The following is a 25,299-nucleotide window of genomic DNA, read 5'->3' on the forward strand; positions in this document are numbered from 1 at the left end:
GCTAGTTCGGTTAGAACCAGTCTCTGGCCATTGGCTGTGCTTCTGCTGACCCCTAGTGGAGGAAAACGTTCTGTCGCGGATGGATAGCTTTCCTGCATTCAAGCGTTTAAATGAGCATTCAGAGCATGAATAGCCAGGAAAGCAGATCTCCATTTCCACTGGGGGGCAATGGAATCTATCTTTCAAAAGAGGAAAAGGAGAGGAATACAGAGGGAAAGAGGGGTCCATGTTACAAGTTTGTATGAGGCTCAGAGGAGTCATGCCTTGGCAGTGCCCATTACCCTCCAAGACTAATTTATTTACTGTATTTGGCAGCTGCCTAATAACAATCATTCTTTGTGTAACATACATGGAATATTGGCATACCCAAAGATGCAGAGTTCCCTCTCCGCAGTGGTGTGTCATGTGGAGGAGATGGAGGAGAAATGTGACTTGGCAGGCATTTCAAGACAAATCTATAAAATCCACACTTTCCAAAGTAATATGAGAATCCAAACACGGCTATCTTTCAAAATTTGCATTTATCTGGATTTTGTGATTCAGTTCTCCAAACTATGTTTACAAAAGTGTAAGTGTGCATAAAAATGAAGACACTCATGAAAAGAAGCATATAAAAACACATTATATTAGGGAAAATATAATATGCCCAGAACATTGAAAACTTTATCAGGAGATGAAATGTGCAATAAATCTCTAGTCCCTTGCTGTGGTTGTTTTCTAGAAAAGCTAGGAGAAATCTAGTTGTTTTTCCAGTGGCGTAGTGTGAGGGGTGCAGGGGGGGTGGCCGCACCGGGCGCAACATCTGGGGGGGGGGGCGGCGGAAGAGACTCGAGTGCTAAAATCCACGGGTTAGGGGGTGCAAATTACTTGCCTTGCCCCGGGTGCTGACAACCCACGCTACGCCACTGTGTTTTTCTACCACTGACTTCAGAGGTGACATTCCTTTTAAAAAGAACTTTTAGACAATTCTCTTGCACTGAAATAAATTACATAATGTAACAATGTAAGTTTCAGCCATAGCAGATAGCAAGATGGATAGCATAGGTTTTGGCAGAAGCAAAACTGTAGCTGAATGGAATCAGTGATGATTGCCATAAACCCAGGATAGGGCAGGAATTGCTGCTTCCTTACACCCTTCGTATACCTACTCAGACTATAGTTCAGCAGTATAAAACAGCACATGGTTTTATTTAGTTCTCCAGAACTCTTCACCCAGCTAGTTAGTAAACCAAGCAAGGGGATGCAAGAGAAAAAATTGGCTGATGGATTTACACCATGGGTTTACATCCAATGCGAGTCATAGAATCATAGAATCATAGAATCATAGAATCATAGAATCATAGAGTTGGAAGAGACCACAAGGGCCATCGAGTCCAACCCCCTGCCAAGCAGGAAACACCATCAGAGCACTCCTGACATATGGTTGTCAAGCCTCTGCTTAAAGACCTCCAAGTCTCAAGACAGCGAGTGGAATTCAATGTTTTGCTAAGTTGATCTTTCCATCAGCACAAGAAATTCTGCTTACCAGATGGAACAATTTCTCCTCCCCACCATGTATGTGCTGTTCTGATCTGCAACTATGTGCAGTTTCAACCTGATCACTCCATAGCACCCAGAGGGTCCACCTTGAATCTGCTGCCGGCTCCCAGACTTGCGCATAATGGCTCAGAAGCTTCTAGCATTACAATACACACACTGTGTGTATTCTGCATGTGAGTAGCCCATTACAGAGCACATATCCGGGTTGCAACTCCAGTTTATGTATATATGCAGGAATTTGCTTGAGAATGCTCTCCCCACAAATTGTTTCAGCTGTACCCCTATCTGCAATGGCCATGTGAACCAGCTGCAATTAGTTTGATGCTAATTTACACAACACGTTTAAAGGTTTGAGGCTGATTTGAAGCTGAGATTTGCATGTAGCGACTTAATCTTTTTGCTGCAGGGTTATGGGTCTAGACCAGGGGTAGGCAACCTAAGGCCCAGGGGCCGGATGCAGCCCAATCGCCTGCTCAAACCAGCGCACGGATGGCCTGGGAATCAGCGTGTTTTGACATGAGTAGAATGTGTCCTTTTATTTAAAATGCACCTCTGGGTTATTTGTGGGGCCTGCCTGGTATTTTTACATGAGTAGAATGTGTCCTTTTATTTAAAATACATCTCTGGATTATTTGTGAGGCATAGGAATTCGTTCATCCCCCCCCCCCCAAATATAGTCTAGACTGGTCTAGACTGTCACTCACACTGCACTGAAAGCCTTTAGCCGAACCAACTCATGGTGAGTCAGAAAATCTGGGCAGACACGGAAATATTCTCAAGAGTATTTCAGATCTCTCTTTGCCCCAATCAAGACTCAACGTCATTGAATAGGAATAGATTAAAAATTGCACTGAGCTGCTGCTTGTCCAACTCACTCCCTTCCAGGGGGTCAGATGTCACCCACACCCTCACACCCCATCTGCACACAACAATGCCCCATGGACATCCTGTTCACACACGTCCATATACCCCGCCCCCAATCTACACTTCCATAATGCACCTTCACACTCACCCATCCCCACCCTCCCACCTTGGTCATATGCAGGCTGCATACTCACTATGCATTTAAAGCTCTCCCCTGCCACAGAAATCATGGGAACTGCAATTCCCAGCACCCTACACAAACACCAACCCCCAGAATTTTTTTTTGGGGGGGGGGCTTGCTTTAAATGTATGGTCATGTAAACTTCCTCTCCCCTTATTTTTCTTTCCTTCCTTCTTCTTTCATTCCCTCCCCTGGTGGGAAGTTTTACAAAAGACAGGTCCTGTGACATATAGAGAAACCCTGAAAATAGGAATTTACATTGACTTCAGCCTTATGATTTTGATTGCAAACCTTTATTCAGAATATAGTTCTTATTACATTCAGAATTACTTATTTTTTTTTAAAAAAAAAATTTAGCTTCATTCACGTTGTGCAGAGTCCTGAGGCGGATCTACACACATGGTTTTTAATGTTAGGGAAGGGTTTTGATAACGTATTTGGACACATGACATCCTACTTTTAAATTCCATAATGCGTTATTAAAATGGGACACCAGAGGGCACCACAGAGCAACCAGCAGCAGGAAGGCAGCGTTTTCAGGGGGGGGGGGGGTGTGAGGGTAAAAATGCTTTAATTAACAAGTATGCCCTGTGATGTTTTAGAACAACATATCTAATAATGTTCTAATAACATTAAACTGGTCAGTGTAGAGCCAGCCCTTGTCACTCTAAAGCAAGTGGTTTGAAGTAGGCAGTCTCTGCAGAAAGAAGATGCCTTTGCAATCCCGTTCTTGCTGCTTGGTGTGTTTTCTCATGATGGTTCTTCAGGAAGGCAAAGGTTTCTCACATATGTAGAAGTTTGCAGTGGAACAGCTCTCATCATTCCATTCCCCAGAAAAATGGATCTCTGCACAGTCTTCCTTGTTCTGATAGTCACTGGGCTGACCCTGTCTCCAATTCCTGAATGAAGAAGGGAGGTAAGATACATTGAAAAATGCAGAAATGGTTCTTCTCCAGCCACACTATCCTCGACTCGCTTCCCAAATCCAAGTATATCCAAGCTATTCTCTCTAGATTTTCCATTCTGCACTTTGACGCAGCAGGGGCGTAGGAAGGGAGTGCGGTCCGCCTGGCCTGCAGCCTGCCCAAGCCACCTGCCTCTCCTGGGAGTGACGCTGCGCCCCTGTGCGCGGATTGCCCCGCCCCTGCTGCTCCGGGTGCTGGGGCAGCCAGCTGCACCCCTGGGACGCAGTGACTGGCACATTTGTTTTGTAAAATTTACACATTGCTGGATTGTAAATAACCTCAAAACAGATTACTAAGAGAATAAAACAATAAAATTATTGGTGAAAATAGTTAAAAACAACTTTTTTGCAACATTCAAAAAAGAAATAAAAGCAGCAATAAAGTCAAAACAGATTAAAATGCACATCAACATTTTAGCTATCTGGGTAGGCTTGTCTACCCAGCTGTCTTCCAGGGAGCTCAAGGCATATCCCACCCAAGGAAGGTCTGTGACAAGACCTAGATCTGCTTACTTTCAGCAAACCAATTGCACTGTATGACTTCATATCACATCTTAGCATAAGCTGGGGAACATTTTAGCTCAGCAGGCCAGATCTTTTTCTCACTGGCCCACGGCAGGCCAACTTTGACAGGTGGGTGGGACCATAATGGTAGCAGGTTATTGACACCCATCAAAGTTCACAGAAGGTTGGTGTAGCGCAACCTCCTGTGAATATGTACTCCCTGTGCCAGGGAGGCTCCCTTTAACTAAAAAGCAGCTGGTGGTTGGTTAGAAGGAGCCCCTTTGAAGGGGGAAATGCTCCAGTCTTCAGGGCATTGCCGCCTCTGCAGAGAAAGCAGTTTCTATTGAAATCACTGGGAGAAGCACTTCCTTTGGGGGGCAGCAGCATCTGAGGGGGTATGTGAGAGACAGTGGGGCAGAAGAAGGGGGCAAGGGGGCTCACCAGGCCAAGACCTGGTCAGCTACTCCTGTCTCTGTTGCCTTTCCAGGATGGCCAAAGCAGGAGCCTGGCCAAGTTTGGCTTGCTGGGGGAGGTTGCGGCATTCACAGTCCTGTCTCTTACTTGTAGCTGCTTAAGTAATTGGTGCCATCAATCCACCTCCATTCCCCTTCTTCATCGATGTCATTGAGTCCAATCCAATAGCGTTCATTCCTGGTTTGAGACTCGAGGAAATTCTGCAAGGAAACCCCCCCACAGGATAGGGCAGGCACTGACGTTTTGTTTTAATGATACAAACACACACAACTCATAGAAGTGGCGTTATTCAAGCAGCATTGCCTGCAGGGGTGCGACTGGAGGGTTGAGGGGTTGGGTGGGTGGCTGAAGGTCCCCTCAAAATTCTGTGGCTGTTATGTGTGCACACTGCGCCATGTGTTCATTTCACTCACATGCTCATGTCCCTTGCAACATGTAATGACACAACACATCAGCACATTGTGGGGTGTGTGCACATTGCGCAGCCCTGGCTCCCTCAGTCATGGGGCAAGCCAGCGCGGAAGATGCTCCCTGTGTCTCTGCATGAGTCCTTGCTCTGGTCTTGCCTTTCTCTAGTCAGGAAGCATCTTGATCAGCAAACCTGGATTTCCAGAGCCACACTTGCCACTAAATATCTACAGAGTGTCCACATCTTCTACTTTACAGATAACAGTCCTCTGTTTGAAAGAGTTCTCTATTTTAAGAGCTGGCTAGTTGAAGTCCACACACACACACACACACACACACACACACATAAATGAGCATATGCAAATTTTACACCATCTCTTTTTTGGTGCTACATTTCATTTTTGTAATGTCCTCAATGTCTGACTGGGTTTTCTCTCTGGGTAAAACTGAAATTTGTGACAATCACCAGCAGCTGAAAAATCACATGCAGGAAGTGTTTTGTGCTTTTCTCCTTGCATTTGAAGGTGATCTTACCTAATTTGCACCTTCCAAAACAATATACTCAGCTATACTCTGTATACTATTTATAGCATATCTTTCCTGTGTTTAGAATGATCCGCCCCATCCTTCAAGATTTGAATTTCTCTGACTTTTGCAATGCAGTCTTCCAGCCGAGTAATGTGTGTGGGTGACTTTGCATATAAATGCATATTAGTGAAGATAACATAAAAATGTGTTATGTTAGAGGAGATTGCATTCCAAAGATGTGCATGTTAGGGGAAATTTGCACTGGAAGAGAACGTCTTTTTTAAAAAAATCTCTAAAACCTGATATGGAAATGTGGAGAAGTGAACTTAAGACTGGCAATAATGAAGAACTGAGAGAAACCAAAATGGACATGTTTGCCCATCCCTAGCTGCCCACAAGGGCAGCTGAGCCCTGAAGTCATTGTAAGAGGCTTCCCAGCATCCCTCACCGTTGTCGTCTCAGAGCGGTTGGGGCCTTGTTTCAATTTCACGTTTGCATATTATTTCTACGACATTAAATGTAGTTTCCCAACAAAAGACCCTGGGAAATGTAGTTTGAGGTGTCAATAAGAACTCATTTGAGAGGCAACATATCCACACACATACAGGATCAATATTCTAGCACCTTTACCTGCTTGGCCTCATCATGAATAACCACCAGACTTGAATTACGTTGAGCACATTGAGATTCAGCTATGTGCCAAGTAAACTTCTGTACAGAGAAGTAGTAACACCGACCGTCAAAGTATTCCCATTCCCTGCTTCTGGAACCGCATGGGAACACTGGCAAAAGAGAAAAGGCACAGAATGAAAGCCCTGACCATGGCTTCACCCAATGGACTGCAGGTGGAGCAGGCACGCTCCGGCCATCCTTCCACAGCCTTCCCCACCAGGAGGAGAGACTCTTTCTGTTTTAATATAGGCATGCTTTCTAAATTGTGAAGAACAGTTACAATGTGGGGCTTTTTAGTGGATAAAGAAAGCCTTTTCTCCCTCTCTCAGCACAGCACTGGATGGGGGCATCTCGTGAAGCTGAAGGCTGGAACATTCAGGAGAGACAAAAGAAAATACTTCTCCACAGAGTAGATAGTTAAGGTGGAATTTGCTCCTCTAGGGGGCAGCGATGCTCACCGAGGAGGCAGCAGCAGCAGCAGCCAAGCCCATTTCATCCCTGTAATCCTGGGGGTGCTGGGGTTGTGAGGGTTTGCAGCACATCAATGGCACAAGCTCATGAGTTACACCTGTTTCTAAGCTCCTCCAGCTCAAGGGACTCCCAGAGTTCCTGGCCCAGGAGGTGCTTAGAGTTCAGGCTTCCCTGGAAGATGCCGCTTTGATGGGGAAGACCTGCCTTCTAAAGCCAGGCATTGGAGGAATGATTGTGGGTGATAAATTATGCCCCTCCTGCAGTGGAAACAGGCTCTCTGGCATAATGCCAGGCGAGAGCCACCTCCCCCAGGCTAGTGCAGCCGCAAGCCCCAGATGGTTTTGGCAAGACACTTACGCTCCTTGCTCATTTCAAGCTGTTTATGCATGTCATTCATTTCTGAAAAAAACTTTGACCCTGAAATTTTAAGAAGAAATACAAGTAAACTCAGAATATTAGAAATTCAGAAGAGAGAAAAAGAGATAGGGTGGGCTAATAGCCGTAAATAAATAAATAAAATAAATAAAAGTTAGGGTGGGACTTCTTCTCCCATTCCAGCATCACTTGTCACAAACCAGAAAGGTAGATTCTGGAAATCCCAAATTAAATTAGTCCCAACACCTAATTGCTATTCCTCTTGGACAGCTTCCATCCTAGGATAAATAGCAGAATTAAGGTGAGGGGAGAATAATTTTTGTTAGAGTAATGACAGAGAACATTAGTAAGAGCTCATATCCTGCATGCACCTCTGGATATTTTTTATTTATTTACATGGTGCCTGGGGGAATCCCAATGACCAGGGAAAGAACTCTGAGACCCTGGAGGAGACAGTGCTGGGCTGGTTGGTCCACTGGTCTGACTCAATATCCGGCAGAAATGTATATGGTGCCTAACCCCCGTGGCCATTCTGGCTGTCTTGACTCACTAGTCAGCCATTGGCCATCCCACCAGCCCAAGTTCGATTTTCTAAACAGTTTTCCAGCAGCTTTCAAAGGTGAGAATCTGAATTGGGGTGGGAACCCCACATTTGGTCATAAAGCTGGAGCATTTCAGACTTTGGAGTCCTTTAATTACCACTGGAGATCAGTAGCCCGAGCAAGATGATCATCAGCAGGTAAGCGAGAGCCAGGAGCCCATAAACCAGGAAAGAGGAGCTCCATTTCCACTGGGGGAATGACCTGCCTTTCAAAAGAGAGAAAAAGAAGAAGGTAGAATCTTATGGCCATTTGTCCTTATCATTCCTTTGTGGATAATGGAGGTTAGAGAGGATTTTACTCTATATTTTCAAAGCATAATGTTTCTCCCCACCCCCACCCCAGTTCCTTTCTCTCTCACACACAGTTCCAATTTTGTTAAATTCCATATTACAGTGGTGCCGCTGGTTATGAATGCTTCTGGTTACGAACGCTCCAGGTTAGGAGCTCCGCTAACCCAGAAGTAGCTGCTCCTGGCTGTGAACTTTGCCCCAGGATGCGAATGGAAATCGCGCGCCAGAGGCGCACACAGCAGGAAGCCCATTCAGGGGAAGGTTGCTGTATCATAAATGTAGAGAAAAACTTTAAATAAGCAAACTGTGGGCTCCCCTCATCTCATCCTCTATTTCACCAAATTAAATCCACTCTCACTCCAAACCTTTTAGTTCCTTGTAGCTGGGTTGTTTTCGCAGTTTCTTATCTCATGATCTCTAGCACACACCTGTAGTTTAGTCCAATTAAAATCCAATTAACAGGATAACATTTGCTTCCAGGAACGGGGTGGGGTGGGGTGGGGGTCACGGCAGCCGGAGTGCCCCGTGCACCCAGTGCCCTTGCCTGCCCTCGCATTCCATGGGGAAGCGAGTGCCACTGCCAGGCAAACTGCAGGGAGAGCCTGGTTCCTCTTCCAACCGAAGAGGAATGCAGATCATGAAATCCCCCCTTCATTATCTGATTACCTCCATCTGTCTCTCTCCCGCAGTGTTGGGAGGGACGCCAATTCTGGCGCACCGGAAACAGGAAGGCCCTTGATTAGAATTTCTGATCCTGCTTCTCTCAGACACTCAAGTCATTTTTTACAATTTTTACGTGCAGTACTTTGATGATTACGTAGTATATAAATATCTTACAAAGATAAATTAAACACTAGAGCAGATGCAGCCAGACCCTCTAGGCCCATTCGCCCTTCTTTGTGAGCAGCCCCAAGCTGCTCTTGTGAACTGGCAAATGGCAGGCCAAATTGTCTGCCTGCCACCAAATCGACCCTTGGCAACAGTGTGTGTTCAACTGCCCAATGGTTACGCCTGGCCATTTGGCCTCTTCTTTCTTTGCAGGTTCTCCCACCCTCCCTCACGTCAGGATGTTGCTGATGGTACAACCTTGTTATTGACTATGTCAGCTGTCATATTTGGGGCCAGGAAGGAATTTTTCCATTTGGCAAATTGGCATCAGCCATTGGGTTTTTGCCTACCTTGTAGCAATCACCACAACTTTCTAAAGTGGATTGGCATTGGGTAAGCTTAGATCTTGGATGGAGGGGAGGTTGTAGCCTCTGACTGCCCCTCCAGGTAAGGGTATCCTGTTAAAAGGATCCAGGAGCAGTGGCGTAGCGTGGGTTGTCAGCACCCGGGGCAAGGCAAGTAATTTGCACCCTCAACCCGTGGATTTGCGCCCCCTAACCCGTGGATTTGCGCCCCCTAACCCTAACCCCCAGATGTTGCGCCCGGTGCGCCCGGCCCCTCCTGCACCCCCCACGCTACGCCACTGTCCAGGAGTAGTGACTTCTGTCCAACACCTAGAGGGGAGCTAGGGCCACTGCACTCCTCCATCAGGGACCACTTTTGGGGTGCCCCGATGAAGGTCATAGGGCATTATTCCCTGCCGGTTGGCTTCAACCTTAGAGGCCCTTCCAGCAGACGGGCTGGAGTGATATTTGTGTGGCTTATCCCAATGCCTATGGCCAAAACCTACACATCTGTAACCAATAAAGTTGTGGCCTTATTGGATCCCATACTTATTTAATCCCCAGGGAACGGGGTGGTCATGGGGCCTCAACATGCAAGTCAGGGAAGAGAAGAAGTCAATTAATTAATTCCAGCTTCAACACTGGCAGTGAATTGCTGGTAGGAACTGAGTTGGTCAAAGAAAGTTTGACCAACATTGCCAGCCTGCTAACCTTCCTTCAAACAGTATATTGCTGGCATCTCCATACACCTGCCAGGGCCAACTGCCTGTCCAAACATCTCCTCTTCCTGACACCAGCTACTGGAAGGAGGCCTAATTCTCAGATCTGAAGCTGCTTTGTGCAGTTCCACTTTGGGGGCTTATTGTGGTGCCCACTCCAAAGCCACAGGAAGGAAAGCAAATCTTTCTATTTTTCCTCTACCCCAAGTCAACTGGAAAGACTCCTAGCACAAAGACAAAGGACCTGTTAATCTGGAATTTGGAAGGTTGCTTACCCCTTAGATGCAATTTTGAGTCCCCTAATAGTGACTTCAGATCTGGATCCAGTATTGGAATAGGTTTACCACAAAGGGCTTCCTGACTTGTTGGATCTGGATCCAAACCTTGAGGCCACTGCATGCCACAAATACTTACCTGTTTTTCTTGGAGCCATGGCTTTCCCCATCTTGGCCAGATATCCGTGGTCTCCATCTTCCACTTGCTCATGGTCACCAACAATACCCATCTTGCTTTTGTCTTCAAATTTCTCCTCTCAATGCATTTATAATAGGAGCAACAAATTGAGGAACTAAGCATCTATTTCTTTCCTTCCCCCCTCCTCCTCTTGTTTGTTTGGAAGATTGGGGGAAGTTAAAACATGTGCCACCCACTGGTTTCAGGAATTAAGCTCCTTTTAAGAGGAACTTTTAGACTTTTATAATGGCACTTTAAGAAATGGTCCCTTCCTCTGAGAAAACCAGACATTGCAGCATGATATCTCCATGACCCATTTTATCTGATCTTGGCTGGATCTAGAGACATCAAAAAAGCATTTCAGGAAAACGCATTGTAAACTTCATAGTGGGAAATCACATTGGCGAAATAAGGAACTCCATAGTGCGAGTAGATAAATAGGTACTGCTGTGGCAGGAAGGTAAACGGCGTTTTTGTGTGCTCTGGTTTCCGTCACGGTGTTCCATTGTGCCAGAAGCGGTTTAGTCCTGCTGGCCACATGACCCGGAAAGCCGTCTGTGGAGAAACACCGGCTCCCTCACCCTGAAAGCGAGATGAGCACCGCAACCCCAGAGTCGCCTTTGACTGGACTTAACTGTCCAGGGGTCCTTTACCTTTCTTTTTTAACCCTTTATGGATGCTAGCACTGTGGAAACAAAAGTTGAGTTTATGTGAATGGAGGAGAACTTCCACAGACCATGTGTGGCTGTTTACTTTTACCCTACTTTTCTCTTTCTCTCCATTGTAGGTATTGCCATACCAGATACACGGCCCAAGAATCCTGGGAACTGAAGGGCCCTGGGAAATGTAGCCGTGAGGGGTATAATATAGTTCCCAGGATTCAGTGGGGATGTGCTTTAAATGTATGTTGTGCACACAGCCATCACCTCCTCTTTCTGTGCTTCCTCCCTTCTCTTAGCATTAATTACTCAAATGCTATAATTAATTCCTAGACTCCTCATGCCAGATACATAATCTTGTTATTCTGAATTAAAATTAAAGGATCACTTCAAGCCAAAGTGTTTACTGTTAAAATATGTGTGAGAATTCCTCACCCAGAGAGGAGCCCATTCTGTGCGAATTACCTGCCCTGTAGAATCTGCCTTAGGAGTGGCAGGAGATAAGTCCAGAGCAGAGACTCATGCAGAGACATCGCTGTAACTGAGCCCATTGTGTGAGCTGTGTGGCTGTTACCGGGGAGGGGGCTTGACCCCTGCAGCAGCAGCACCCCAAAGTTTATACATGCCTCCAACTATGTGTCTTCTCCACTCTTCTGTTGCAACACCTTCATGGGACTCTTGTGTTCACTTCCCTGAAAAATTATTTGGAAAACGCTGACTCCAAAAGTTGCTCAATCTAAAACAAGCAACAGTTCTGAGTTCAAGAAAGCATTCCTTAGCATTCCTTATAGAACTACTCATTCTGTCCTTATTTTTAAATTATTCCTCCCAGTTTATCAAAATCCCAAAGCTTTGATCAGCTTAACGTTGCAGCCACTATAAACTTTTCCCACCAAGAACCGTAGTATCATTGGGCAGCTCCTGGGGGAGCTCGACTGAATTGAGGTGCCTCCATTTGGGGCATTGCCCTTTAAGAAAGCACTCTGACTCCAGGGGAATTATCTGGTATAACAGGGATCAGATCTCTCAGAAACCCAAAATTTTGCATTCCTCATACAGTGCATCAAGCTGTGAGGTGTTCTCTGCTGCTGTTCTGGAGAAGTGAATTTAAAGAGTCCCAGTGAAAGTGTGTCAAAAGAAAAGGGAGATGTAGTCATAGAGTTGCCTGCATGGTACGAGGGAAGGAAGCCTCTGCACATGCACAGAAGGCTGCATCCAATGTTCATCACACTCAGAGTACACCTATTGAAATTAATAGACTGAGTACAATATAGCCCACTGATCCTGGCTTCCTGAACAAAACCCCAGATGGAAAATCATAACCAGAGTGGAATGCAACCTAGCCTGAACAAATAAACTCTGCCAGCCGTGTTTTAATGACAAAGGGACATGTAAAAACTTTCTTTTGCCTGTGTGAGACAGATGTTGAGACAATGTGTGATTGACAAGGGCATGTCTGGATCTCAGATTTCTGCCGACACCACTCTTCTTCTGTGACATATCCATGATGTTTTGATGACACTGTAAGAAATGTATTGTGGGAAACTGTGAGAACTTTTAAAAACTCGTGTAACCTTTCTTCTGGGCTTCTTCTTCTTTGTTCGTGTTACACATCAAAACCTTTGTTGCAACAAATAAATGATCAGGCCTCCTGGCCACTGATTTGCTCCTCCATTGTTTGGCTGAAGTCTCTCATTTTCTGACCAACCCAGAACCCGCAGGGCTAGACTCCAGCAAAGATTGGAGATGCCTTAAGTAGCACACCCCAAGACTTGTCCTTTTCATGTACAGATGGCAGTGATGTAACAACTGCTTACGCTGGCTGCATAGCATGCAGGTGTGGAGGCTTGCAAAGCAAGGTCTACAGAAGTGCTGTTCAAAATCCCTAAACTGCAGAACTTCAAGGGCGTGTGTGAAGTGACCCTAATTCACCTATGGGACTGTGTTGAGATGTCTGTTGGCTGAGGTTTTGGGATATGGGTGTAGTCAAGGGAGGGGGGCAGCTGCCCCCATTAAATCAAGTAAATCAATACTCAACTAAATGAGGTTCTGCCCCCCAACATAAATCCTGGCTATGCCCATGTTTTGGGGTTCATTCTCAGGGAAGCAAGTTTCGACTCATGGCTGTCAGCTGGTCTCAAATTAGGAGCTTTGAATCTTTGGGTAAAGCAGTTTTGCAGAAATGATTATGAAACCCTTTTATGAAGAAAAACTACTCATCATTTTTTTGGAAAAAATAAATATAGTATATTGCATAAGATGCTGCTGGAATTGCTTACTATGTCAAAATACCAAAAAAGGAAGGAAATATCCTATGTTCCTAAAAACCAAAGTAAAGTTTATGGGCCATATTCAACTACTCTATTTTGCTAGCACAACGGGGCTTCTCCTCCTCCAAAGACGCCGGGTGGCTGGGCTCCCAGAACAGCATGTGGCACAGGGAAATTGCTCCACTGGGCAAGCAGAAGTGCCATGCTGGATTCTATCCTAGATGTCCCTGAACCCCATGATGAGGGGACTCTCTCCTTTATGCCCAAGAATATGGTAGTTTATTCAGTCCAAATTACCATGCCCCTGCTGTATTTGCACATCCGAGAGTGGGAGGGAGTCCCCCCCTACACCCCCAACTCCTATTCACCAAGCTGTTATCTGCCCATGTGTGTTCAGATGGCTGTTAGGGTCTCTTCACATTACTGCCCACTCTGCATCCAGTTTTCTGATCAGACTCAAGCTGGTTTGAAAAAAGAGACTAACTGAACAGCAGTCTTTGTCAAGAAACCACAGGATCAACATGCATTGTGGCTAATGTCATGTGAATGTGGCTTAAAAAAAAATAGCAGTGAGGTGCAGAGTCAGTGGTATTGCACCAGGGAGGCAAATCTGGCATTTGAGGCTTAAAAAAAAACCCCAGACCCCCACCTTCCAACCAGCTGATGTCACTCTGATGGACAAGAGGATGGGTTTGATTTTGTCTTAGTTGTGCGCCCACTTCTCTAGAAGAGTAGTGCTGCTTGCAAAGGGGCTTTCAAACAGCCTCTCACTGCATTGAAGTCCCAACACCTGGGGCATCAAAGTGCAGCATGAGCTGATGTCCCTATGATGTCCCTACGATTTCAGGTGTTTGTCAGGTGGGTGGTCCCAGTGACTTGTGAAATTTGGCACTCCAGGGGTGAGGGAGATATCACACTCACACCCCACTTTCACATACCATCCATGCCCCAAATTCATCAACTTTCCATTCAGGCTCATCTATATACAGTTACACCCCATTCATAAACACCCACACATTCCTATTCTACCCCTATACACACCATACATTTAAAGCATACCCCAAGAATCCTGGGAGCTGCAGTCTTCCCCTCACAAAGCTATAATTCCTAGCACTCTTAAAAACTACAGCTCCCAGAACTGCCTTTAAATGTATGGCGCATATACAGCCATAGCCATTTAAACCACTACTGGCCTTATTCTTTCTCTCCTTCCCTCCCCAGGTGTGGCAACTGGGACTACGTCTCGTGGCATACAGAAACAACCTGGAAAGAAGAATTGACATTGACTCCAGCCTCCAGACATGATTCTGATTACAAAACTTTACTTAGAGTATAATATGGTTATTATTAAATTGCTTAGAAACATAAAGATCTTTATATAAAAATTCTAGCTACATTCAAGTTGTGCAGAGTCTTTGTCACTCTAAAGCAGATAGTTTGAAGCTGAGAAATGGCCTGCTCTTGCAGTTGGTGCCTTTTTCATGGTTCTTCCTCAGGAAGGCAAAGGTTTCTCACATGCATAGAAGCTTTGAAAGTTACAGGGCACATCATTCCATTCCCCAGCCTCATGGATCTGGGCACAGTCTTCCTTGGTTTCATGGTCGTTGGGCTCGCCTTGTCTCCATTTCCTAAAAGAGGAAGGCAGTTAAGATACCCTGAAGAACCTGGCAAGAGTTCTTCTCTAGCCACACCATCCTCTGCTCCCCCTCTGCCCCCAACACTAGAACTGCCAAGCTATTCCTTCTCTATTTTCCGTTCTTCACTTTGGACACAGTCACTAGCTGATTTGTGTTGCTTATCTCACTCCCTTCTTCCATGCAATTCAAGGCATCCCACCCAGGCACAAGCAATCAAAGAGGCTCCCTTTAACTGACAAGCAGCTGGTGGTTGGTTAGAAGGAGCCTCTGCGGAGGAAACAATGCTCCGAAGCAGCAGCACCCCCCACCCCCACCCCCCGCAGAGAAAGCAGCTTGTATTGAAACCACTGCGAGCAGCACCTGGAATACAAACCTCTTCCTTTGGAAATAACAAAAATGCTCCTTTTAGAAATGGAGCTCCCCCCCCCCCTTTCCAAAGGAACTTGCAAAGCCCCTTTTGGCAGTGCTTCCGAAAGTGCTATGCAAAGGGCTTTTTTTTTTTAAAAAATATTTATTAAAATTTTCAAAAAATCCAGAAAAACAAAAAAACAAAAAACAAAAAAATTAAAAACATTCACCGTTTACAATCCTTATTTTCAATAACATATTTCCATGACTTCCCCACACCTCCCCTTCTTGTATTCCAATTCCAATTATTAGTTCAACAAGTTCTTGTCCCCAATTTTGACCTTATTATATTTAGTTCATTGTTATATTTAGTTCATTTTATATAACCAATTTTAACTTAAAAACATCAGTCTTTATACATCAGTACCCATTCTTAAAATCTTTTTCTAAGGTCGACCCCAATTCCCTTCCACGAATTCCCCATTTTTATACTCCTAACAAAACAAAATAAAAAGAATCAGAATATAGTTATACACCCTTTGGATTCCCAAACCCCACCCCCCCTTTCCTGGTTTCGATCCCCAACGAATGTCCATCAGTCTATCTGCTATCAGCCTGGAGACCTCACGTCCGAGGCTCTTAATTCTCTCTCAGTTCCTCTCTGCCGGTTTTTTTGATAGTCCTTTATAGTACTCACCTGGAGTACTGTGTCCAGTTCTGGGCACCACAGTTCAAGAAGGACACTGACAAACTGGAACGTGTCCAGAGGAGGGCAACCAAAATGGTCAAAGGCCTGGAAACGATGCCTTATGAGGAACGGCTAAGGGAGCTGGGCATGTTTAGCCTGGAGAAGAGGAGGTTAAGGGGTGATATGATAGCCATGTTCAAATATATAAAAGGATGTCACATAGAGGAGGGAGAAAGGCTGTTTTCTGCTGCTCCAGAGAAGCGGACACGGAGCAATGGATCCAAACTACAAGAAAGAAGATTCCACCTAAACATTAGGAAGAACTTCCTGACAGTAAGAGCTGTTCGACAGTGGAATTTGCTGCCAAGGAGTGTGGTGGAGTCTCCTTCTTTGGAGGTCTTTCAGCAGAGGCTTGACAACCATATGTCAGGAGTGCTCTGATGGTGTTTCCTGCTTGGCAGGGGGTTGGACTCGATGGCCCTTGTGGTCTCTTCCAACTCTATGATTCTATGATTCTATGATTCTTCTATGATTCTATATCAAACACCAAATCTCGGAGAAGCTCTGTCCCAATAATGTCCATTTTTCTTCCCCCCAGACCTCCATATTTAAAAGTGGAGCTCAAATCTTGTTTCTTAATCCTTTTAAGTCCAAATGTCCCAAAAGCTCCAACTTCCACCTTGATCAAATTTGTAATCCATAGGTCTTCAGATCTCCACCTAAGGAGATCTCTCCATTCTTCATTCTCCAATTCAAACCAGATTTTCATCATCCAGTTCTTATTTTCCTTTGTATCCATCTTGACAGGCCTCTGGCTCTCCTTTGTCGTCTGCAACATTGCAGCTCCTCCTTCCTTTCCCTCCAGATCAGCATGTATCTCTTTCTCGACTTTCTCAAATTTCTCAGATTTCTTTTCTTGTTCAGCTGCATTGGCTTTTTGAATCAAGTCCTTTCCAGATTCAGTGAGTTTATTTACTGTTGCCTTCAGGGTTGTAACCCTTGTAGCCAAAACATCACTTTGACCTTGTAACTTTCCCAAGAGAAAAAAGACCCTGTCCAGTTCAGCCTGTATTTTTCCACCTGCAGCCATTCTTGTAATGTCCCTGAACCCCCTCTAGAGGGATTCTGGTTACTTAGTAATCCTTCCAATTCCAACCCAAAAGTCAACTTGTTTCAGTTCTTCTTTGTTTTCAAGAGTTTATAACCAAATTGTAACAAATATAACCAGCAAAGACAACAGAAACAAAGTTCTCTTCCCCCCCCCAGCTTTGACAGCTAGTTTGACAGCTGTCAAAATCTTCTATATCTCCTCAACAGGCTCTCTCACGGATCACTCCCGGGTCTCGGGGGGGGGGGGGTAGCACTTCAGCTCTCAAAATTAACTCTTATCCTCCAGCAAAATTGCTTGTACTGCCAAAACGTGAAATTAATAACTTTTATCCACTAAAGAAGATGTTCTCTCAACCTTAGTTATCTAGTCCTTGCTTTAAGTTGTTTACAAGGCAGGGAAACGGACTTCCTCTTTGCGCCTTCCCCGATCGTGCCTAATCCAAACAAAAATTTTTCCTTTTATAAATCCAATTTCCGTATTACTCACGGGTTGTTACTTTTAGTCCAAATGTTCAAAGGAAGAAGTCAGCGCTCTCCGACCATGGCATGCGGCTTCACTCCATAGGAGAAGCAGTTGACTCTCAGCACCGCGCCGCTCCCCGTCCCCCGTTCCGAAGCCTTTAAAAAGGCTCCTTCGCGGGTCGGGGGGGCGCAAATGGTGCCCGCCGAGTCACCAGGTCCACAGGCTTCAGCGCCTGTGGTTTCTGAGGGTCCCCGTGTCGCTGCCGCCGGAGCTCGGAGGGAATCCGCCATTAGTCGATGGCGCTAACCCGGAAGTCAGCTATGCAAAGGGCTTTGCAGGTCCTGTGCTTGGGAAACACTGAACCCTGGGCTTGCTAAGCACTTTGTCCAGAGCCCCCCAAACACCTGATGATCTGCATGCTTGGGAAGTGTTGCACAAGGGACTTTGCAGGCATGGCCAGTGGTTAGTGCTTTCAAAGCCCCCTTCAGCCAAGGTTTGCCCCTTATGTGCCCCACACCTGAAACTGTCTACAGGCTGCTGGTTCCCTGCTCCCACCTCAGCCATTGTTGTTTCTCTTCCCACCCACGGCTGGTGGCAGCTGCTCCTATTCTGTCAATTGGAGCAGGCTAACCAACGTGGTGCATTCCAGATGTGATTGGCCGCCAGCTCCCATCTGCTGGGGTTGGACTAGATGGCCCTTGGGGTCCCTTCCAACTCTACAATTCTATGATTCCCCCTTTAAAAAAATAGGAAACAATTCCCTGAGTCTGTCCAGTTCTATGAATTTGGGTTCCTACACATGAACAAATTCATGAGAGAAGTTATGGGGATGGGGAGATCCTGATCCAGAGTAAAAATCTGGACTGAGGTTGCTTGGAGGAGTCTGCTATGATGGTGGTATAAATCAGGAAGGGTGAGCCTCTCAGAAAGGTCTGCCAACTCTCAAGGCAATTTGCGGGTGGTGTGAGAGAGAGTGGGGTGCAGCAGAAGGGGGGGGGGTCAAGCGGTCAAGGGGGGTCACCAGGCCAAGGACTGTTTAGCTACCCCTGGGATAAAGAAAATATTGTAGACCAGGGGCTCAGCAAAGCTCCTGTCTCTGTTGCCTTCCCAGGATGGCCAAAGCAGGAGCCTTGCCAAGTGTTTGCTGGGTCACAGGACACAGCAAGGGCTTGGCTTGATGGACAAAGTGGTGACGTTCATGGTCTTCTGTCTTACTTGTAGTTGTTTAAGTAACTGATGCCATCAATCCACCTCCATTGCCCTTCTTCATTGATATCAGTGAGTCCAATCCAATAACGCTCATTCTTGGTTCGAGACTCTAGGAAATTCTGCAAGACCAAAAAGGAGAAGATGGTATCAAGCTGGAGAAGCTGCTCTGGTTCCATATTCACAATCACCAACACAAATTAGAAGAGTAATTTCATTCACAAATTGTAGGCTCAGTACAGCAGCAGGTTATGTAAAATCAAGAATGGTTCCTGTGAGCTGGGATCAGTAAATCCAGGCAAAAAATAAGGATCCCTCTGTACCTCAGCATCCATCTGTACCTCAGCATTCCACTGCAGTCCTAGACATGTCTACTCAGAAGTCAGTCCTCCTGAGTTCAGAGTGGGGCTTACCCCCAATGATGAGGGTATAGGATTGCTGAGTGCATGATTCAGTACTAAGATGTACTTCCAACCAATCTGCTTTCACTGGGGGTGGGGCCACATCTCGTCAAATCAATCCCAATGAAGAAAAACAGAAAAGCTCCCTGCCTCTGAGGAAGATGCTCCCTGGGTCTCTGCATGAGTCCCTGCTCTGGGCTTCCCTTCTCTAGTCAGGAAGCATCTTGATCAGCAAACCAGGATTTCCAGAGCCACATATGCCACTAAATATCTACAGAGTGTCCACATGGCCTACTTTACAGATACCAGTCCTCTGTTTGAAAGAGTTCTCTATTTTAAGAGCTGGCTAGTTGAAGTCCAGGTTAAAGATGCAGAAGGGAGAGCAGAGATCTTCAAGCTGCCCATCCACATTTAGCAGCACTGTGATAGAGGACTGAGCAGGCACACACAGGAGAGAGGGTATTGTATTCCTATTTAAACTGAAGCCATTATATCTATATTTGTGTTTATCTATATATCTATACATATTCATATGTAAATTTTATGTAACTCTCCTCTTTTTTGATACTTTGTTTCATTTTTGTAGGTGATTCATAAGTGGCCACCATCACTGTCTGGCTGGTCTTTCACTCAGGGTGAAACTGAAATCGCTGACAATAACCAGCAGCTGAAACATCACATGCAGGAAAGTGTTTTGTACTGTTTTCTCTGCCTGTTCAGCTTGCATTTAAAGGTGATCTTACCTAATTTGCACCTTCCAAAACAATATGTGAACCTGAGCAAAGCCATCATTCAACATTTTAATTTCTCTGAATTTTGCAATGCAGTTCTCCAACCAAGTACAAAAAAGCATCTATTAGGGTAATATTTGCACATAAATGCACCTATTAGTAAAAATAGCATAACAAAATGCATTATAGCTTTCCAAAAATTCACTGAAGAGGCAACAAATCCCCACCCCCCACCCCAGCCAAGACTCCAGCACCTTTACCTGCTTGGCCTCATCATGAATAACCACCAGGCTTGAATTGCGCTCTGCACAAAGTGACTTAGCCGTGTGCCAAGTAGCCTTCCGGAGGGAGAAGTAGTAACACCGACCGTCAAAGTATTCCCATTCCCTGCTTCTGGAACCGCATGGGAACACTGGCAAAAGAGAAAAGGCACAGAATGAAAGCCCTGACCATGGCTTCACCCAATGGACTGCAGGTGGAGCGGGCACGCTCCGGCCATCCTTCCACAGCCTTCCCCACCAGGAGGAGAGACGTGCCATCTTTCTGTTTTAATATAGGCATGCTTTCTAAATTGTGAAGAACAGTTACAATGTGGGGCTTTTTAGTGGATAAAGAAAGCCTTTTCTCCCTCTCTCAGCACAGCACTGGATGGGGGCATCCCGTGAAGCTGAAGGCTGGAACATTCAGGAGAGACAAAAGAAAATACTTCTCCACAGAGTAGATAGTTAAGGTGGAATGTGCTCCTCTATGGGGCAGCGATGCTCATCGAGGAGGCAGCAGCAGCAGCAGCCAAGCCCATTTCATCCCTGTAATCCTGGGGGTGCTGGGGTTGTGAGGGTTTGCAGCACATCAATGGCACAAGCTCATGAGTTACACCTGTTTCTAAGCTCCTCCAGCTCAAGGGACTCCCAGAGTTCCTGGCCCAGGAGGTGCTTAGAGTTCAGGCTTCCCTGGAAGATGCCGCTTTGATGGGGAAGACCTGCCTTCTAAAGCCAGGCATTGGAGGAATGATTGTGGGTGATAAATTATGCCCCTCCTGCAGTGGAAACAGGCTCTCTGGCATAATGCCAGGCGAGAGCCACCTCCCCCAGGCTAGTGCAGCCGCAAGCCCCAGATGCTTTTGGCAAGACACTTACGCTCCTTGCTCATTTCAAGCTGTTTATGTAACTTTTTCGCTTCTGAGGAAAACTTTGATTCTGAAATTGTAAGAAGAGATACAAACACATACAATGTTACCAGTTCATATGAGGCAAAAAGAGATATGGTGGAGAGACCTCTTCTCTCATTCCATTTCAACTAACCCAGAATAAGCCAGACTCTGGCAAGCTGGAAGCCACATTTGTTAGAACATAAACCCTGCTGAGAATCCCACTGGGAACTCAAATGGCAAAGTAATTTGAGGGGAAAACACTCTGTACATGCTTAGACTCAGACACACTGGCCACTTTCCATGTTCCAAGTTTACCAAGTTTCATTCCCTCCTTTCCCCAGCTCATCAGGAAAAATACGAAAGTCATCATGTATGATCAACTAGAAGAGCCATTTTGAGCAAAACCTTTTTTAAAAAACAGTGGTGGGCCTGATATAACAGTGCAGTCACTTCATCAAGTGAAAACCTAACTCTCCTTCGCCCGACTATACTGCGAAATATAGTTCTGCAACTTTGCAGCCGTACGCCGTACTGAAAGGCTTCCCAGCCCATGATGTCACCAAGAGACTTCCTGCTAGTCCCCAGAACTGTCCATATAGAAGGACATGAACATCATGCAGCACTTAAAATATTCTCAGTGGGATTTCCAGCACTTATTTAGATTCTTGATCAGGGATACAGAACGTGTGGCCCTTCAAAGGCTGCCCTTCACAAAGCACATCTGCAGAAATGCACGTTTCTTCTTCAGTTGAATTCTGCATCCTTGTCTGCCATCAGAGGCATTGCTTCTAGGCAGCAAGAGGGGCCTTCAACCACATCTGTGGCTAGTTATGGCGTTGCCACCTCAATGAAGTCCTCATCCCTCCAGCAGGCCTCCCCACAGCACTGCTCCAAGAAGGCCAAAAGCAAGAAGGGAGACCCTGAAGGAAACAGGGCTGGGCTGGGCGGGTGGCCCAACAGTCTGAATCAAGGTCAGGGAGAAATGAACAGGTTGTCCACAGACCAGCTGCCCGTTCTGGCAGCCTTGGGCCCTGACTCAGTAGTCAGTCGGTGGCTACAAGTCCAATCTGGTTATTTTAAACTGTTTTCAAACTGGGCTTAAATGTGAGAGTCTGAATTGGGGGGGGGGGGGGAATCCCTCCCACATTTTGTCATAATGCTACTGAAGGGTTTCAGACTTTGGAGTCCCTTAATTACCATTGGAGAGCAGAAGCCCCAGCAAGATGATGATCAGCAGGTAAGCGAGCGCCAGGAGCCCATAAACCAGGAAAGAGGAGCTCCATTTCCACCGGAGGAAGAATCTGTCTTCAAGAAGAAAGATAGCAATGAATTTCAAGCAAAATTGTATGAAGTTGGCTATCAAGTAACATACAGTGGGGTCACTCTGGGTGTCTAAAATTACGAGAAGTGTAAGGGATGGACCATGTTGGTTTTTGTTGCTTTAAAGGTTGGTTCTCTCCCCCCCCCCAGTTTATGGTGGACGGTGAATTAAGCAGAGCAGTTCTGGATTGATGCGTTTGAGGGCTGTTGGCAGGAGGGAGGTACATGTGTTCCAGGCCCCCAGCCAGCAAGGGCCCCAGACTCTTAGCTATCATTTAAAAAATGTAAATGAATCAGACATTTCTAAAGGAAATTATGAAACAGAGTGTGGAAACAACTTTAAAGCTTTGGCAGCTGGGAAGTAGCAGCGTTGCTTTGGGTGCATTGACATCCCAACCAGCAATGGAAGAACAGCTCAATTTCAGTCGCCCACTTTCTCGTTCCAATCTTAAAGTCACACCCCCACATTTCTACAGCATTTCACATTTATATGTAAAAACCCCTCATGAAGATTCATGAGCATAATATTGTGAATTTATCCTATTAAATATATTTTTAAATGCAGTTTTCACTAATGTATGTATTTTACAACAATTTCCCTCAACATAATGCATCTTGTATGTTGTTTTCACAAATATATTCATTTTTATGCACACTCTCCTCAAATAGATGCATTTTTGTAAATACTGGTTGGAGAACTGCACCACAAAATTCAGGGGCGTCTAAATTTTGTAGGATGGCTGTGCTTTGATTCTCATATATGTTGTCTCCAGTCCCAGCTGGCTTTTCTAGCCGCCTTGGGTCCTGACCCAGTAGTCAGTTGGAGGCTATTCTACAAGTCCAAGTTGGTTATTTTAAACAGTTTTCATGCAGTACTTAAATGTGAGAATCTGAATGAGGTGGAAATGAATTAGGCAAATTTGCCTTTAAACATGAACAAAATTGAGTTCCTCATCCCTACCTGTGACTAAACCTGACTAAACAGAGCAGCAGGGACCCAGGAGCTGGGTCTGCTGGTACAGGTCCCAGAACATAGCAGTGCAATCCACCGTATGTTTTCTTGGAATAAGTCCCATTGTGTTCAATAGAGCTTACTCCCAGGAAAGTGAGAATATAAATGAATTAGACCTCCTATCTCCAGGTCAAGTGAAGTGCAAAGTAGTAAACTGTTGTTAGAAAGTTTGACAAAAGTCATGAGCATGTAAATCTTCCTTCCAGCTGTATCTTAAAATACCTGCCACTGCCAGTCTCCTGCCCTAGCATCTCCTCTACCTGGCACTAGCTGTACCAGGTACCTGAAGCCAGGCGAACACTTTGCTGCTCAGTGAGCAGTTTCACTGTGGCTGCTTATTGAAGTGGGGCCCACTCTAAAGCCACTGGAAGGAAAGAAAACCCCTTTACTTCTCCCCTATCCCAAATCAGCTGTAGACTCCCATCATAAAAGCCAATGGACATATTTATCTGAAATTTGGCAGGGTTTTCACCCTGAGGAATTCTGATTCCTCTGTGATATCTACTATTTTCCAACCATTTGCTCAGTAATATCATCTATTTTCTAACCATTTGCCCATAAAACACTATGGGATTAAGTGACCCCCCCCCATAATGATACAGTCTTCCCTTACAGGAGAACCACTGCAGCTATTTGGCAGGCATCTCTCCCTCGGAAAGGAGGACAATGTCTGCAAATTTTATCAACTTCTGCCCAGAAATTTAAGTTATTCACATTTCTGAGTCCCTGGATATATATGCCTGTACTTTAGCAGGGGGACTAGGCCTGCCAGTTTGGTAAGCTTCTGTCCAAAGCAAGTGGACCACTTAGATCCACCTTTGAGTCCCCCTAAAGGTGAATTCAGATCTGGACTCTGTTACCACAAAGTGCTTCCAGATGAGAGAGAGTGCTTCTGAATTGCCAAATCTGGATCTAAATCTTGAGGCCAGGGCACACCCCAAATATTTACCTGCTGTTCTGGGTCCCTTGGCTTCTTCCGTCTCTGCCAGGTATACACGGTCTCCATCTTCCTCTTGCTCATAAACACCAACTAGAACCATCTTGCTCTTGTTTTCAAATTTCTCCTCTTGCTGGGTTATAATATGAGCGGCAAATTGAGGAACTTTATCAGGAAATATAAAGATCTATTTCCTTCCCTCTCCTCCCCCTATTTCTTAGGAAGATCAGGGGAAATTCAGACACGCGCAGTCCTCATTTCAGGGAATAAATTTCCTTAAGAAGGAACATCAGTTTCTGACCCTTCCTCCTCCCAGTCTGCTCCCTCTTCTCCCTCTGACCACTCATCATCATCATCCCACCAAAAGCTGTAGCCATAAATAAAATAATTGTTTAAGCCCCACACTTTGTTAATGTTTTCTATGGTGACTTAGACACATGAGTGTGTGCATGCACATGCGAGTATCTCAAAGAGATGGGGCACTCGTGTACTACAGCTGCTGTTGTAACAATGGCTGCTGCCTGGGCAGGGGAGGGGGTGTTGAGCCCTGCAGCCCCCTCCCCAAAGTTTCAACCTGTGCCCCCAACCATGCATCTTCTCCACTCTTCCCTTACGATGCCTGCATTGGAATCACATGTTCACTTCCCCATAACTGCAGCATGAAAATTTATTTGGAAAGTGCTGACTCCAAACGTGCAAACACCCAAGAACGTCTTAGAATCATAGAATCATAGAGTTGGAAGAGACCACAAGGGCCATCGAGTCCAACCCCCTGCCAAGCAGGAAACACCATCAGAGCACTCCTGACATATGGTTGTCAAGCCTCTGCTTAAAGACCTCCAAAGACGGAGACTCCACCACACTCCTTGGCAGCAAATTCCACTGTCGAACAGCTCTTACTGTCAGGAAGTTCTTCCTAATGTTTAGGTGGAATCTTCTTTCTTGTAGTTTGGATCCATTGCTCCGTGTCCACTTCTCTGGAGCAGCAGAAAACAACCTTTCTCCCTCCTCTATATGACATCCTTTTATATATTTGAACATGGCTCTCATATCACCCCTTAACCTCCTCTTCTCCAGGCTAAACATGCCCAGCTCCCTTAGCCGTTCCTCATAAGGCATCGTTTCCAGGCCTTTGACCATTTTGGTTGCCC

The 25,299-nt window shown here is 45.6% G+C and overlaps 2 protein-coding genes across 3 annotated transcripts; both read right to left on the minus strand.

The window, feature by feature from the left end:
• Positions 1 to 2,848: 2,848 nt before the first annotated feature.
• LOC114592685 (hepatic lectin-like) lies at positions 2,849 to 10,314 on the minus strand. 2 transcript variants are annotated; one of them, XM_028720986.2, is made up of 6 exons: positions 10,178 to 10,314; positions 7,680 to 7,787; positions 6,963 to 7,022; positions 6,093 to 6,244; positions 4,614 to 4,726; positions 2,849 to 3,483 (listed from the first exon to the last, which is right to left on the minus strand). In XM_028720986.2, exons 1-6 carry the CDS (start codon positions 10,266 to 10,268, stop codon positions 3,348 to 3,350), a joined length of 660 nt encoding a protein of 219 aa, XP_028576819.1. In that variant the 5' UTR covers positions 10,269 to 10,314; the 3' UTR covers positions 2,849 to 3,347. The 2 variants fall into 2 exon arrangements, with proteins under 2 accessions (XP_028576819.1, XP_077779845.1); XM_077923719.1 differs by lacking the exon at positions 6,963 to 7,022.
• Positions 10,315 to 14,450: 4,136 nt separating this feature from the next.
• LOC114592686 (hepatic lectin-like) lies at positions 14,451 to 25,036 on the minus strand. Its single transcript, XM_028720987.2, has 6 exons — positions 24,161 to 25,036; positions 22,077 to 22,184; positions 20,866 to 20,925; positions 19,990 to 20,141; positions 18,607 to 18,719; positions 14,451 to 14,773 (listed from the first exon to the last, which is right to left on the minus strand). Exons 1-6 carry the CDS (start codon positions 24,249 to 24,251, stop codon positions 14,638 to 14,640), a joined length of 660 nt encoding a protein of 219 aa, XP_028576820.2. The 5' UTR covers positions 24,252 to 25,036; the 3' UTR covers positions 14,451 to 14,637.
• Between the last annotated feature and the right edge of the window lie 263 nt (positions 25,037 to 25,299).

The sequence above is a fragment of the Podarcis muralis genome, chromosome 2 (assembly GCF_964188315.1).
Source record: "Podarcis muralis chromosome 2, rPodMur119.hap1.1, whole genome shotgun sequence".
NCBI lineage: Eukaryota > Metazoa > Chordata > Lepidosauria > Squamata > Lacertidae > Podarcis > Podarcis muralis.

Excerpts from the sequence above, each read along its gene's own strand:
- LOC114592685 (XM_028720986.2), bottom strand. The coding sequence starts at position 10,268 with ATGGGTATTGTTGGTGACCATGAGCAAGTGGAAGATGGAGACCACGGA. Across the intron at positions 7,023-7,679 it reads CGGGCTACTGATCTCCAGTG|GGTCAAAGTTTTTTTCAGAA; the intron begins GTAATTAAAGGA and ends TTAAAATTTCAG. Across the intron at positions 6,245-6,962 it reads GCTTGAAATGAGCAAGGAGC|TGTTCCCATGCGGTTCCAGA; the intron begins GTAAGTGTCTTG and ends CTCTTTTGCCAG.
- LOC114592686 (XM_028720987.2), bottom strand. The coding sequence starts at position 24,251 with ATGGTTCTAGTTGGTGTTTATGAGCAAGAGGAAGATGGAGACCGTGTA. Across the intron at positions 22,185-24,160 it reads CAAGGGACCCAGAACAGCAG|ACAGATTCTTCCTCCGGTGG; the intron begins GTAAATATTTGG and ends TTCTTCTTGAAG. Across the intron at positions 14,774-18,606 it reads AGTTACTTAAACAACTACAA|GAAATGGAGACAAGGCGAGC; the intron begins GTAAGACAGAAG and ends TTCCTCTTTTAG.